Source organism: Leuciscus leuciscus, assembly GCF_965113295.1.
Source record: "Leuciscus leuciscus genome assembly, chromosome: 7".
Taxonomy (NCBI): Eukaryota; Metazoa; Chordata; class Actinopteri; order Cypriniformes; family Leuciscidae; genus Leuciscus; species Leuciscus leuciscus.
The window spans coordinates 27191303-27207842 of record NC_138731.1 but is presented as its reverse complement, the minus strand read 5'-3'; the positions used below and the strand labels follow the sequence as shown (position 1 = coordinate 27207842).

The following is a 16540-nucleotide window of genomic DNA, read 5'->3' as shown; positions in this document are numbered from 1 at the left end:
TAGATCAAATAAATGCTTCTGCAGCTTTTGTTTTGTTTTAGCTTAACGGTAATCATTCATCCATGGTGTGTTGTAGTATTGCTGGAGAATGTTGGGGAAGAACTGGACCCCATACTTGAGCCCCTGCTGCTGAAACAGACTTTTAAACAGGGTGGCAGTGTCTGCATCCGGCTGGGTGACTCCACTATTGAATATGCTCCAGATTTCCGGTTTTACATAACAACAAAGCTACGAAACCCACATTATCTACCTGAGATCTCAGTCAAGGTTAGTCTTCTTTACATGTAAAGTCACACACGAATGCGCACAGGCATACACACAAACTAATGTCAGCTACTAAACAAGGTTGTGTAAACCTTGTCATCTAAAGACTGAGCATCTCTTATGCTCACTAAAGCAGCATTTATTTGATCAAAAATACTGTAAAAACAGGAATATTGTGAATTATTATTATTATTATTATTATTATTACAAATTAAAATAACAGAGTTTTATTTTAATATATTTTATTCCTGTGATGGCAAAGCTGAATTTTTAGCAGCCATTACTCCAGGCTTTAGTGTCACATGATTCTTCAGAAATCATTCTAATAGAGTGGTGCAGGGATGACGTCAAAACCCAGAAGTCTAATTCGCCACTTCACTTGTTCCCTCATGATTTTCCTATGGGTTTTTATAATAGGGTATTTATATTCAATATTCATGAGTAAAACAAGGTCTGTGGTAAACATAACTTGATGATATTTGAACGTTTTGCTCTACAACATAAATGACACACACCCATATCAAAAACTTGAATTTTATTTTAATAAACATATGTTTGAAATAAGTGACTAGATAAGAGCAGTTGGGCTGTAAAAGTGTGCGCAGTTCACGTTGTAGAGCAAAGTATCAAGTTATGTTTACCACAGACCTTATTTCACTCATAAATAAAAAATAAAAAAAATAAAAACATTATAAAACCCTATAGGAAAATCTCGAGGGAACCAGTGTTAGTCTTCTGGGTTTTGATGTCATCCCTGCACCACTCTGCTGCTTTGGTGCTCAAAACATGTCCTATTATTACTATTATTATTATTAATATTATCATCACTGTTTAAAACAGTTGTGCCTCTTAATAGTTTTTGTGGAAATATATACATTATTCAGGATTCTTTAATGTATAGAAATAACAGCATTTATGAAATGGGAATCTTTTGACATTACAGATGGCATTTATAAATGTCATTATAAATGTCTTAATCAATTTATTTCATTCTTTATGAATAAAAGTATTAATTCCTTTCAAAAATAAATCTTCCTAACCCCAAACTTTTGAACGGTAGTGTACACTGATTTTAATATACATTAAATGACTTCTCTTGTCCTTGAATTAATCTTTTGTTTCTTTATGGTTTTGAAACACTCTGATGTTTTGGTCTGTGATGGGGACTGAGTCAGTGTCATTAAGTGTACAGTCTTTGAAAGCATCAAAGTTAAAAATTAAGATATTTTAAATTTTTATTTAGTGAATCTTTCTCCCCTGATAAGTGTTTTAATAACATGGTTGTTAGTCTCATTCAAAGGAGCTATGAGCCTTGCTGTCTTCTACATAAAATCTTCTTAGGTTAAACTGCAACCGGAAACTGATAAATAATTAAATCATTGGCCAGTTGAGAGTTTTTTTCATGACACTTAAAACAAACATCTAGCTATGTTTTTGGAACATAACTTATTCTACCTCTTCTGCCATAAAATCATAAACATGTACATAGAAAACAATACTGTATTCATAGAATACTGTTAAACTTTTTCTTAAAGTGTTACAGACAGTCTTGATGACCACTGTTTAAAATGAAATTTAAAGGGCTGGTGTGTCATTTTTGTGCCACTAGGGCCACCTAAAGGATTTGCAAACAATATTCTGAACAATCATCTGCCCTAAACTCATTGGTTGAGTCAGTTTTGCTGTGTCAAGCTGGTCTGCATACTTGAACAAATTTTTTAACTTTCAAAAAAATACCCGCTTGAAATACCTGGACTCTGGACTTGATTTCTTAACAACCACCTAGACTCCTTAATGAGTCTGAGATATCATTTTAATTTAGGATAATGTAGGAGCATGTGGTGTTCACAACAGGATAAAACAAATGATACTGTTGAGGAACATCAGGATTACAATTCTTCATCACAAAATGTGTTCCACCAAAGACTGTATCACAGCCAGTAATTAAAGAAATATTAGGTCTGATAATAGCAAGCAAGCAGTCACAAAACCTTGGAGGATATAATTTTCTTGAAAAATTAGTTTTGTGATCGGTTACACCAAATCCATAGAGTGAATCTGTGGCCATTTGAGGCTCTTGTAAAAAATAAACACAAGCGTCTGCTCTCATTAAAAATAGGATTCTAAGAACAGCTGCCCCCAGCACTGTCAGTGTTTTTCTCCTGTTTTGTTCAGGTGACCCTGCTGAACTTCATGATCACCCCAGAGGGGATGCAAGACCAGCTGCTGGGCATTGTGGTGGCCAGAGAGAGACCTGACCTTGAAGAGGAGAAACAAGCGCTCATCGTACAGGGCGCTGAGAACAAGAGGTATCACCCAGAAACACAATTAACCTGACAGTTTAGTCCTATGGGTTCCTGTCACAGAACAGTGAACGAGAGACGAGGATTCAAATGCAGAGGAGATTTAATAAAGGGTAATCCAAAGTCGTGGTCAAAAACAGGCAGGGTTCAATATCCAGACAGGCAGTACAAACTCAAGAAACAGATAGCCAGCGGGAAGGAAACACCAGGAACATGTAACTCGGACAACGAACCAGCACAAGACTACAAACACAAGGAGGCTAAATAGGGGAACAAACAAAGGAGGGTAACGAGACAGACAGGTGGGACAAATTAACCAATAATCAGATAACAAGATGGGAGGGGCTAGACAATAGACACGAGCACATGGCCCAAAATAACAAAACACCCATGTGCAGCACAAGACAGGACAGGCATGTGACATTACCCCCTCCCTACGGAGCGGCTACCAGACGCTCCATAAGACCAGGGCGGGAAGGGGGGGACAGACCAGGGCGGGACGGGGGGGACAGACCAGGGCGGGACGGGGGGGACAGACCAGGGCGGGACGGGGGGGACAGACCAGGGCGGGACGGGGGGGACAGACCAGGGCGGGACGGGGGGGACAGACCAGGGCGGGACGGGGGGGACAGACCAGGGCGGGACGGGGGGGGACAGACCAGGGCGGGACGGGGGGGGACAGACCAGGGCGGGACGGGGGGGGACAGACCAGGGCGGGACGGGGGGGGACAGACCAGGGCGGGACGGGGGGGGACAGACCAGGGCGGGACGGGGGGGACAGACCAGGGCGGGACGGGGGGGGACAGACCAGGGCGGGACGGGGGGGGACAGACCAGGGCGGGACGGGGGGGGACAGACCAGGGCGGGACGGGGGGGGACAGACCAGGGCGGGACGGGGGGGACAGACCAGGGCGGGACGGGGGGGACAGACCAGGGCGGGACGGGGGGGACAGACCAGGGCGGGAAAAGGGGAATGGACCGTTCAGAAGGCCAGGGAGGCACACAAGGTTCGGGAGTCCAGGGCGGAGCAGACAGTCCCTCGGGCGGCCAGGGCGGAAACTTTCCCTCGGGCGGCCAGGGCGGTGAAGACCCCTTATCCTCGCCAGAAAAAATTTCACTCCGCTGAATCCACATATTTGGCTGGTTCGTTCTGTCACGGAACAGTGAACGAGAGACGAGGATTCAAATGCAGAGGAGATTTAATAAAGGGTAATCCAAAGTCGTGGTCAAAAACAGGCAGGGTTCAATATCCAGACAGGCAGTACAAACTCAAGAAACAGATAGCCAGCGGGAAGGAAACACCAGGAACATGTAACTCGGACAACGAACCAGCACAAGACTACAAACACAAGGAGGCTAAATAGGGGAACAAACAAAGGAGGGTAACGAGACAGACAGGTGGGACAAATTAACCAATAATCAGATAACAAGATGGGAGGGGCTAGACAATAGACACGAGCACATGGCCCAAAATAACAAAACACCCATGTGCAGCACAAGACAGGACAGGCATGTGACAGTTCCTTACTTAAAATATTGTGTCTAAAAGCAAGACAAGTTGAATCTTTGGGTAAATAATGAACTCCTTATGAAGTGAGTGCAAAGAGCAACATGCTCTCTCTGTGCAGTCATGTCAAAAAAAAAAAAAAAAAGGTATTGTACATTTGTGTGTTTATCCATGTACTTTCTCTCTCTTTTTTTTTGTAGACAGCTGAAAGAAATAGAGGATCAAATCCTAGAAGTGCTCTCTGCCTCCGAGGGGAACATTTTGGAAGATGAGTCTGCTGTTCAGATCCTCTCATCTTCTAAGGTTCTGGCCAATAAGATCTCTGAGAAACAGGCTATTGCTGAGGTTACTGAGCAGAAGATTGATCAGACACGCTTGGGCTACACCCCCATCGCCATCCACTCTGCAATTTTGTTTTTTTCCATCGCTGACCTGGCCAACATCGAGCCCATGTATCAGTACTCTCTAACCTGGTTCATCAACCTCTTCATCATGTCCATTGATAATTCTACAAAAAGTGACCTTCTTGAACAAAGGTGCTATGTCCCTTCCGATGTTATTTTTAAAGCATGTCTATTACAGTAATTTAATGTGTTTCATCTTAATTATGGCATGCTTTGAAAAGTCAAAGTTGCAGCTATAAGACACTTTGAATATCTAGCACATATAGATACTTAATAGGATAGTTCAAGTTATATGTCTTCCCAGACCTTTGTGTCATTTTGGTTTGTTTTTGGTCCATTCAGTGAATGTTCGTTCCACAGAAGAAAGAAAGTCATACAGGTTTTGGAATGACAAAAATTATGACAGAACATTCATTTTTAATTGAAAACTCCTTTTAAAGGTACCAGAGTTTCCTGAGAGACTATCTCTGACATGGATTCTGTTGTAATATGGACGTGTAGTGTGGGGAGTTTTTTTAAACAAAAGAATATAAAGACATTGTTTCCCTGTATGACTACTAAGCGTCAGCACTGTCTTACTTGGCCAGTATGGCGTTCTGATGTGAGTTTGATATCTGAGAGCTGTGAGAATATTATGACACTTCAGTCCAGGGCAGAAAGAATCCTCTGGTTAAAATAACACATTGCCAATTCTCTATAGGACAGAGATACCAAAAACAGATTTCTAAAACTTAAGAGAGTGCTCTTAAAGCTCTTCTTCAGTAGCAGCAGGTGTTTATTTAATATTTTTTAAAGTGTGTTTATCTAAAGTGACATTTAAAAAGATGTATTGTCTAACCCAGTGCTCCTCAACCTGGTCTCCAAGACCCAATCAGACAGTGGTTCTGGAACTTTTGGGCTCCAGGGCCCCCCATTTTCCACAACAATATTCGAAGGTCCCATGACATTTTAAGATTTTTATCTTTTTTTTTTACTAAATAGAGATTAAGGGTACTGATTTAAAAAAAATTGTACCTGATAAAATTTCAGAACTTGGCATAACCAGAAAAATATATATTCATTACAAAAATGACCATTAGTAGTCTTTCTTACTTTAAGTGACTTTTTCAGGTCTAGAAATCACACTTTTTTTAAATGAGGCTTTCTCATATATAAATCCTGGTTCTTCAAAGAAAAAATATTCATATCTTATAATAACATAATCTTAATTAAAATGTAAAAAACACTGAAAATATAAGTTTGAGATTGTTTATTATTATTTTAGATTGTTTATTATTATTATTGTTATTTTTGTTGTTATTATTATTACCAGAGATACATATCAGCTCAGATTAGAGGGTAATGATTTGGACAAAGTCCAAAAAAAGGTTGAGAACCACTGGTCTAGTCATTGAACACAAATATGATGATCATTAATATCAAAGCTATAAGGATATTGATAAATTCCAATGATGAAAACGAGAAGAAAACTTGTATAGCAAACATACAAATATAACTAAATGTAGTCCTAAAAACAAGTGTGGTCTAGTAACATTTTAACATTTTTTTTTGTGTATTATGTTTAATGTACATCACATCACTCATACACTTTTTTTTTTCGGTTTCAAAATGTTGAACTGATTTCTGCCACAATGCTTTCTCTGTGTATTTAGACTCCAAATTCTGAAGGACCATTTTACGTACTCGCTTTACGTCAACGTATGTCGCTCTCTGTTTGAGAAGGACAAACTCCTCTTCTCCTTCTGCCTCAATGTCAATCTGCTCAAACACAACAAGCTCGTGAGTAACTGCCTCCACTTGCACACAGCTGTGATTTATTGAATCAATAAACTTGGGAAAGACAGTGCTTCATCTGATAAATAATAGTAAGAATGAAGAGGTTACTCTCACACAAGTCATCTTAAGGTTAATGACTTTCATGCATCAGTCTGACGATGTTTATATCATGACTGTTTAAATGTTCCTACAACATTCGTCCACATAAACACTAGTTTAACCAATTTAATCGATGTTTAATTGATTTATGATCCATGTCTGTCACACTGGCTCTCCATGCCTGAGCTGTTACTCAAGTTTCAACTGTCTATCATCCATTTATTGTACTGTCAGTAGTTTTGTCAGCTCCTGAATCATGTGGTGTGGGGCTGATGCACCAGTACATTTATTTTCATATACTGCTGCTTTTCTGTCGGTGACTTTAAGACTCATTCGATGTAGCTCTGTTCTTTTGAGTTGGATGTTTAATCAAGCACAGCTTCTGAAAAACAAATTGTGTCTAAACTCAGTGAAGGAGAATTTTCATTGCAGATGTAACTGAATGAGGTAATGCATGGACAACTTTCCAACACCTTCTGTTCCCTTCTCTTTCAGGTGGATGACAATGAATGGCGTTTTCTCCTGACAGGTGGTGTGGGTCTGGATAACCCTCATTCGAACCCCTGCACCTGGTTGCCTAAAACATCCTGGGATGAGATCTGTCGATTGGATGAGATAGAGCGCTTTAAAGGCCTGCGGAAAGACCTGGCTCGACTCCGGGACGGCTGGAAAGAGGTTTACGATAGCAAGGTGCCATTGAGATTAAGCACACACCATTTCTTTCCTGCTCAGTGGTATGAAATGGACAGGGGAAGTATGAAAGGAACACCAGATTTTTCATTTTATGGTCTGTGTGTGTGTTCTGCAGGACCCCCATCACGCTGCATTCCCTTCGGAGTGGCAGGAGAAACTAGGACATTTCCAAAGGATGTTGGTCATAAGATGCCTACGGCCAGACAAGGTAAGGCTCTTTTTGTTGCGTTTATTAATATACCTTGGATTGGATTGTAAGAAAATGTATACTTTTATTCAGTAAGGATGCATTAAATTGATCAAAAGTGAAAGTAAAGACAATTTTAATGTTACAAAAGATTTCTATTTCAAATAAATGTTGCTCTTTTGAACTTCCTATTCATTTAAAGAAGATTAAAAATATATCAGCACCACAAATGTTTTCAACATTGATAATATTAAGAAATGTTTTGAGCAAATCAGCATATTAGAATTATTTATGCAGGATCATGTGACACTGAAATACTGAAGTAATGGCTGCTGAATATAACAGTCATTTTAATGTTTGTATTATTTGACAATATTTTACTGTATTTCTTTTCCTCAAATAAATGCAGCCTTGGTGAGCATGAGAGGCTTCTTTAAGAGGCTTCATCAAAAAATCTTATGTATGTGGAGTAAAAACCTCACATTTGGACTTCTTTTCTTCTCAGATTGTTCCCATGGTTCAAGAGTTTGTGTCAGAGAACTTGGGACAGCAGTTTATTGAGGTGCCACCCTTTAATTTAGCCACAGCTTTTGCGGACAGTCACTGCTGTGCTCCGCTCATCTTTATCCTGTCCCCAGGATCAGACCCCATGGCAGCACTGCTCAAGTTTGGCGAAGAGCAGGTACAAACAATTATAGGCTTTTAATCGCCATGATTTTCAGATTGAATTATTCTGTATTAGTAGAAAGATGATTTTTTTTTACATCTGGAATGCTGTTTTTGGTTTGTGATGGGTGATGTTCTTTTATTATTAACACTGTGTTTGGCTTGTTGTTCAGGGTTTCACAGGTAACAGACTGACCTCCCTGTCTCTGGGACAGGGTCAGGGCCCCATCGCCATGAGCATGATTGAGACTGGTGTGAAGGAGGGAACCTGGGTGGTTTTACAGAACTGCCACTTGGCCACCTCTTGGATGTCCACCCTTGAGCGTGTTTGTGAGGTAGTACATGAATATTTGATGATCCAAACATGATGGAACAGTAGCTTTTAATATTATTATTTTCACACCCACATTTGCTACTTTATGTAGACTATTATTTTCAATGTAAAATACTCTTTATCATTTAAATGCATGCATTGCACGTCCAATTGTATGCGTGTGTACAATATAAAACAATGTGCAGTGGAAACACTCTGAAGCAGCACTTTGAATTTCTGACAGGAGCTGAATCCAGATACCGTTCACCCAGACTTCCGCTTGTGGCTGACCAGTTACCCCTCTCCCAACTTTCCTGTGGCTGTACTGCAAAACGGAGTCAAAATGACCAATGAGGCTCCCAAGGGTCTGCGCTCCAACATCATCCGTTCTTTCTACATGGACCCTATATCTGACCCTGAGTTCTTTGACAGCAGCTCAAAGCCGGTAGGTCACAGGCAATTCAAGGTTTTTGAAGCGCTCTCAACATGATGCATATCTTTTGATGGTTGTAATGTTTATTTTTGGAGTCCTTCATAATCAAACTACCTATTAATTGTTTCAAATAAATGTAAAAAGAGGCCTTCTGTGTGTGTGTTTTAGGCTGTCTTTAAAAAGCTTCTGTTTAGCTTGTGCTTCTTCCATGCCCTGGCCCAAGAGAGGAGGAAATTTGGTCCTCTTGGCTGGAACATCCCCTATGAGTTTAACGAGACAGATCTGCGGATCTCTGTCCAGCAGTTACACATGTTCTTGGACCAGTATGAGGTGAGATCACACGTGTCTTTTCTTTATATTCACATACAAACAAATGTTCTTTCACTGTTCTTACAACACAAACACACACAGACTCTCCTCATCACCCTCTTCCTTTTCATGCTTTCCAGCATGCCCCTTAAACCACTCCTAAAAAAAGAACGTTCTTGACATTTTCCCAACTTCAGAGAAGCACTCCTCATACTTCCCTTCCTCCTTTCAAAACAAGCAGACTGCACCAACTGATCAAGAGCTTCCCTCAATGCTCTGACATTTCTCCAGTGCTACGGAGTGCCACCCACTGCATTAGCAAGGGAAATTTCAACAGGAAATGTCACAATCCTGCCACTCCTCTGTCCATCTTTTCATATCCCCCCTGAAGATCGTTATATCGAACCCACCAACCTGACATGCATCTCCAATTAAAAAAAAAAAAGTCTTTGTTGAGCGGCCCTGCTTTTAAAACAGATGAGGAGGTTGCTGTCTGTTTTTTTGTTTGTTTTAAAGCAATCTGAACAATAGGGTGAAAAATTGGGACACAGCACTCACCTTAAACGTCTTTGTTAGAGTCATGGTCAAAGTAGCGTTCACACATGTAGCCACACTATTCAAAATGAAAATAAATAGCTCATATGATAAAAAAGGGTAAGTCATAATCATGAGAAATCAAACTTTCCTTGATCTTTTGAGATAAAATAGCTTCACCTCAGTCCAAAAAGAGAGTTTACTGAAGCTGAGCTGCAAAAACGATTCATCATGGAAATGGATTTGTCATCTGCTCCCTTAAAATGCTTCAGATAATTAAACGTACTAATTAAACTCATCATTCTCATCTGATTACCATCCCCAGACAATTTTCATCCACCATGTTATGTATAGGTCATCTTATTAAGTTTAGTCTTGCTTATATGGTGATTTCTCTCTGTGTCCTCACTAGGAGATCCCCTTTGATGCTCTTTGCTACATGACAGGAGAGTGTAACTACGGAGGTCGGGTCACAGACGACTGGGATCGCAGGACCCTGCGCACAATAGTTTCCATATTCTACACCCCCAACATCATTGACGATGCCGATTACAAGTTTGACCCCAGTGGCCTGTATTACTCACCACCTGAAGGAGATGTAAGACACAATGCCAAATGCCAAAAAGTTCAATGAAAAAACTGATGAACAACATATTCAGTCCGTCATATATACCACCATTCTAAAGTATGTTGGTTGGTAAGATTTAAAGTCTCTTATGCTCATCAAAGGCTGCATTTATTTGATCACTAAAAACAGTAATTAGAGCTGTGGAATATAATCGTTTTTTCGATGCATCGCTATGCTGATGTGAACGATTCTGCATCGATGCATAAAAACAAAAGAATCATTTTTTTTTAAATCTAATTAAATATTTTAATATATCTATAATATAATAAACCTGCTGCTGTCTGTCATTAATGTTAATCAAGCAACTAAAGAGAAGAGGAAATCACTCACATAGACTAAATAACTTTTGTAGCTTTAATAATAATCAATTTATTTGTAATTAAAGGAGAACTTGGTAACTTTTTTAACTTAATAAAACTGTCTAGAAATCATTTGGATGGTTAAACAACCTGTTCTGGTGATATTGGTGACTTTCCCCGCTCCCCCCAGCGTTCCCAGGCGGAAAACCAACCTTGCAACTTGCGCACTGCCGTCCCGGCAAAGTGAAATTGGAAGTCTCGTGAGAAGCGAGAACTAGAACGAGAACGAGCGCGAAACACAAATTGCTTTACGGCAATTCGACATAAACACACACGCATGTATGATGTATTACCAGATTACTCACCTCGGTAGACATAGCTCCACGCGATACAGTTGGCTTGCTCCGATCAAAACAAACGCACATGAGCAGCGGCAGAGAGGGGGAGGAGGCCGCCGCAAGTGAGTTTTTTACGACTGTGTTGTGAAATATACGCCCCCCCACAGCTGTAGGGGGAGCTCGTGGGGAAAACATGCGACAACAAAAGGGAAAATCAGCGAAGAAGTGACTAGAGTTCGCTAGAGTTACAGAGTTCTCCTTTAATGCACAAAAGACCATGCAGTGATTATTTTTACATTTGATTATTACATTACTTAAATGCTTCTGTTAAAAAAAGTAAAAAGTAAAGCACTGTTAATTTCATTTGTTTGTTTCTTATATTGTATTTTTTGTACTATTTGTTATTTGCATCTTCGTTCTTGTTTTTAATAACAACTAAAAACTGAATGGCATCCTTTTCCTTCCTTGATCATATTTCTTTCAAAGGAAGACCATATGCACCTCTGCAGGCCGAGGTTTCTCATTCAAAACAAAGCCTAAGAGAAAGCAATTATAAGAGAAAACAACAATTCTTTTCTTTGTACAAGCTCAGTCAAGGTGTTAGTGAGCTCAGTGGGTCAGAATCCCTCCCATATTATACGACTGTTTAAAATGACTACAGACATAATTGACTTAGTAAACAAACAAAAAAACATAAGTCTTTAGTAGATGCATCGGTATGAAATTTCTGAAAAAGGGATTATGAGGTATAAGTTCAATAACTAAACACAGCGGGTTGCTGCCAGTGGTGATGTCTGATTTATTTGTGAGCACATTTATAATCTATGCCCAATTTTATTTGGCATTTTCTCTCGAAATCTTTTATTCATGAATGTCATTTGCATAGCCATTATTATAAATGTCAGCAATCTCAAGGGTAGCCTGTTTTAAGTGCATGCCATTATTTAGCATCACCATCCTGGATTTAGTGTTGCATTAAAAAGCTGATTGTTTCCTTTTCAGTATAACAGCTACATCGAGTACACCAAGACACTTCCTCTAAATCCCTCACCTGAAATCTTTGGCATGAATGCCAATGCTGATATTACTAAGGACCAAGTGGAAACACAGCTGCTGTTTGATAGCATTCTTCTCACTCAGGTGCGCAAACACATTTTGATTATTGGTGCAAACTAGCTAGTTTAAAGTAGCTCTTAGTAGTAGTATCAATGACCCGAGTGATTTTTGTAACGGTTATTTTTGCTTGATTTTGCCCTCACAGTCTCGTTCTTCAGGTGGCAGTGCTACATCTACTGATGACATGGTGTACGAGGTGGCTGCAGACATTCTTAATAAACTTCCTCAGGATTTCGATATAGATGCTTCCATGCGCAAGTACCCTACCAGCTACAATCAAAGCATGAACACAGTACTTGTGCAGGAGATGGGACGATTCAATAAACTCCTCAAGACCATCCGGGATTCATGTGTCAACATCCAGAAGGCCATCAAGGTCAGAACTTTAGCAAAACCTCTGTGAAGGTTTAGCACTTCAATCGATCATGTTTTCAGGTTCTTATTCTCTCTGGTCTGAGCACAAATTGAGCTCCAGTGGGAATTTGCAGTCTAATGGAAGCATTGTTGTCAACTATAGAATACTCCCATGTGCGGCTTCTGACAAGCTCAGCTGTTAGTTTGAGGATGTTTTCTCTCCATTTGCTCATAGCATGGTCCAGTTAGCAACGTTCATTTACAGTAGTTTTCAGGAGTATATAATGGCATTTCATGTCACGCTAATGCACAAAGTATCCATTATTGTCTAAATACATTTATTCACAATGTAAATGATTGTTGAGGGGTGATATAAATGATATAGGATTATTAATACCTGCAATACATTTATGTTGGTTCTGTTCTGTTTACTGATCTCCCTGCTCTTATCCATGCTAGGCTGCATGGATGGGCAGGGAGTTCGCCCAGAACAGAACCAATATAAATGTATTGCAGATGTCATTAATGTTCTTGATAATAATTTAATGTGACAACATAAATTAACAATCACCTGCCAGAACTAATGCTATACTTGATATTAATATAAAATAATCTCATGAGATCTCAATGAGATAATACATTTATAAATTATAAAATGTATATATTTTATTTATTTATATTTTATATTTTATTTATTTAGAAAGTTCCATTTAAAATGATTATTCTAATAGAGTATAATGCTTCTGTTTGCATTGTTCCTTAGTTTAAATAAGTTTATTTGCAAATAAAAAAAATTGTATTTGAACATTCACTCCCTGCTGAAAGATACAAGGAAAATTCATCGTACCCCAGGGCATGTCCTAATGCTGTTCACTCCAGCTGAGCCTCCTTGTCCTTTAGTTTGACTGACAGCTCTGATCCCAGTTAGCATTACCACCCCGCAGGGTGAGAGGGATGCATATGCTGAGATCTGATCACAAACCCTGGCTTTCATTTACACATTGTGAACCCTTATCCTATAATCTAACCCTAAAATAATCCCTTTATCTCTTATGACTACAGCTTGATTTCTGCTCTGAGGAACCTCTCCTTTATCCTTTCATTATCATTCATGATCATTTATCTCTATACAACATCAAATGCAAAAAAAAGTTTGAAATCAGCCCTTAGAAAGAAAACGACAACATAATTTTTCCTTAGAATAGAAAATGTCAATATACTATAAATATGTCCCCCATGAGGAATTTAAGGCGGCCGCACACCGGACGCGCAGCTCAGCGCCGCGCCGCGCCACGTCTAGGACAACTCTCACCTGAAAATCCGATAACATCAGCAATTTTCTGATTTCTGTAAATAAATATAAAACTAAATGTATATTGCAGCACAGGGTGAAGTCCGTATATACATTAACTACGATTTGAGACACATACATGTAAATTTAATATAAAACTATGTAAATGGCGCTCTGTGGCGCGGCAGGATTTTGAACACGGTCCTGAGCCGCCGCGGACAGTATCCGAAAGGCGCCGCCGGTGTGTGTACTCTCATAGAGAATAATGTGTTCGAATTTAAAAGACGTGGCGCTGCGCGGCGCGCCGCCGAGCTGCGTGTCCGGTGTGCGACCCCCTTTACACAGGTGACATGTGATGGCAATTTCCATGCAATTTTGACAATTATACATAAAACAATCAGGATGGAAAGACAAAGCAATGATTGAATGCATGTGTGCATCTTGACAAAGGGACTGGTGGTTATGTCTGCTGAACTTGAGGAAGTTGTGAGCAGCATTCTGAAGGGCCGCATCCCTGCCATGTGGATGAAGTCGTCGTATCCCAGCCTCAAACCACTGGGAAGCTACATCAGCGACTTTCTTGAAAGACTCAAGTTTTTACAGGTAAACTCTTCAGTGATAAAGCATACAGTACTTTTCATTCCACCACAGCCCATCACACTTTATTTGACATGGAAATGGTATGTTCACAGTATTTGCTTAGTCAAACTAAGTGTCAAAGACTACAATCACACTACTGTTCACACTACTGTTTTTTTTAAGAAACAAATACTTTTATTGCGCAAGGATGCATTAAATTGATCAAAAGTTGAAGGCATTTATAATGTTACAAAAAATGTCTTTCATATACCGTATATGAAATACTTTCTATTCATCAAAGAATCCTAAAAATCATTTCCACAAAAATATTAGGCAACACAACTGTTTTCAATGTTGACAGTAATAAGAAATGTTTCTTGTGCCCCAAATCAGCATATTAGAATGATTTCCTCAAACTTTTGAACGGGAGTGTATGAGAAAAAAACCTTTCCTTTCTTACTTTCAGTAATATTGTGTGTTACATATTTGGATTCGATAACCACAGTTCTGTACATCATAAGAATTTCTAGTGATCAATTCAAGTATTTACTTACCTTGGGATACTCAAGTGCACATTCATACAACAGATGAAGCAGAAAGGATTCTAGTGTGCATTGTGAGCCACGGGAAAATCACATGAAATGCAACTGACTCACTGTCTCATTCAGTGTGCTCAGATTACAAAAGTGCTTCTGCAAAAGACTGTATTGTAAATACATTATACAAGTGCCCTTCCATTCAATAACAGGAAAAAAATACTTTGAGTCTGTTACATTCCAAAGACTCCTTTTAGCCTTCAAGTTATGCCTTTAGAATTAGTTGATTTTGTTTGTGATTTATTGATTTTGGTGTTTAATAATAGTATCATCTGTATCATCCACACAGTGCTGGTACATGGACGGCACACCTGCAGTGTTCTGGATGTCCGGCTTCTTTTTCACTCAGGCCTTCCTCACTGGAAGCCAGCAGAATTTTGCCCGAAAATACACCATCCCCATTGACCTGCTCAGCTTCGACTTTGAAGTCATGGAGGACAAGGAATACAAAAACCCCCCAGAGGATGGTGAGAAAGATAAAGAGAGAGAAGGAAAGAAAAAGAGTATTGACAAGCATGAAATGTAAAATATATGAAAGGGAAATGAGTTACAAGTGACAAAAGGAAAGAGAGACGCACAGTTTCATTAACCCCTCACTGTGGCTGAGTGCCATCAATCAGAGTCAACATTACATTGCTCTGACATCAGACCCCTGCTGCTCTTTCATCAGTACATGATGAGCATCTCTCCAGAGGAAACCCATCTCTCTGAGGCCATCACACACTGCATGAGGCTGGTTATGTGTGCGTTTGACTTCAACAGATACTTTGTTGTGTCTATTTCATTTTTTATAGTTCAATCAGTCAGTGTATAAAATGGGGAGAGTTTTTAGTTAGCGTGCATGTGTGCAAGGGTGTAAAGTACTTCATTATTTCAAGGAATTTTAACTGAATACTCTTACATTTTCAATGTAAAAATTATACTTATATTTCTGCATGTTTTAAATCTTTATGAGCTCAGGGCTTGATTTTCGCTGTGGGATTGCGCGTATTGTGCACAATTTTACTCATTCACGCAAATTTTGTGCTCACACCCAAAGTGCACGCACATAAAGCTGCCTCTCAGTACTAAATTGAGTTCTTTTTCGCTGCTTATTGCACTTAAACAGTCAAATACAATAATGTATAAAAAATTATGTAAAAATGCCAGTCTTGGCGAGTATTCACATAAACACAGTCGGTTATGTTTTAAGTGAATGTAAACAGTTGAGAAAGAAAACGCCCGTGTAACAGTATAATGGATCCATGCGTCAGGTCTTAAAATGACAGCAGCCTGATATACCTGTTGAAAAAAAGTTGACTTGGTACTTTTAAATGTGGATCTCATTATCTATTTTTGGCTAGATACTGTGACTTCTCATGCAGTACCCATAATTTTTCTAATAATTAATCCTCTGTACTTTGTGCTTCTGTCAGGTGTTTACATCCGTGGCCTTTTCTTAGATGGTGCCCGCTGGGATCGGAGAACAAAACGCTTGGCAGAGTCTTTCCCCAAAATACTGCATGATGCCATGCCTGTGGTGAGAGACTGTAAAATGTCTAATCTCATTCAAATAAGGCTGATGATATCATGCATATCCTCTGATGTGGGTAGATATTACAGAGACTCAAGTCACAAGAAAGTCATTCCACTGTAATGATGGAAAATGTATTAAACTTGCAAAAACTTGTTTCAGTGCAATTCAAAAGTTTCAATGCAATTCAAAAAATGTTTGCTTGCAGGCAAACTATAACAGTAACTATGGAAACAAGAAGCAATCATGAGAGAAGAAAAATACCTTTTTTTCACCAAAAAAATGTGAACCAAGGGACATAATGCTAAAAAAATAATTTCCTGCACAGAGTGGCTAAA

The 16540-nt window shown here is 39.4% G+C and overlaps 1 protein-coding gene across 1 annotated transcript in view; it reads left to right on the top strand.

Moving 5' to 3' along the window:
• dnah7 (dynein, axonemal, heavy chain 7) overlaps nucleotides 1-16540 on the top strand; it is an 82528-nt gene that overhangs the window by 62308 nt on the left and 3680 nt on the right. The window contains exons 49-64 of the mRNA XM_082174894.1: nucleotides 77-267; nucleotides 2440-2573; nucleotides 4275-4610; nucleotides 6131-6257; nucleotides 6849-7043; nucleotides 7162-7254; nucleotides 7739-7915; nucleotides 8073-8234; nucleotides 8457-8657; nucleotides 8814-8975; nucleotides 9901-10086; nucleotides 11756-11893; nucleotides 12015-12245; nucleotides 13965-14117; nucleotides 14979-15156; nucleotides 16105-16208. Of these exons, the coding sequence (XP_082031020.1) occupies nucleotides 77-267; nucleotides 2440-2573; nucleotides 4275-4610; nucleotides 6131-6257; nucleotides 6849-7043; nucleotides 7162-7254; nucleotides 7739-7915; nucleotides 8073-8234; nucleotides 8457-8657; nucleotides 8814-8975; nucleotides 9901-10086; nucleotides 11756-11893; nucleotides 12015-12245; nucleotides 13965-14117; nucleotides 14979-15156; nucleotides 16105-16208 (2768 nt within the window). The remainder of the gene's footprint in view (nucleotides 1-76; nucleotides 268-2439; nucleotides 2574-4274; nucleotides 4611-6130; nucleotides 6258-6848; nucleotides 7044-7161; nucleotides 7255-7738; nucleotides 7916-8072; nucleotides 8235-8456; nucleotides 8658-8813; nucleotides 8976-9900; nucleotides 10087-11755; nucleotides 11894-12014; nucleotides 12246-13964; nucleotides 14118-14978; nucleotides 15157-16104; nucleotides 16209-16540) is intronic.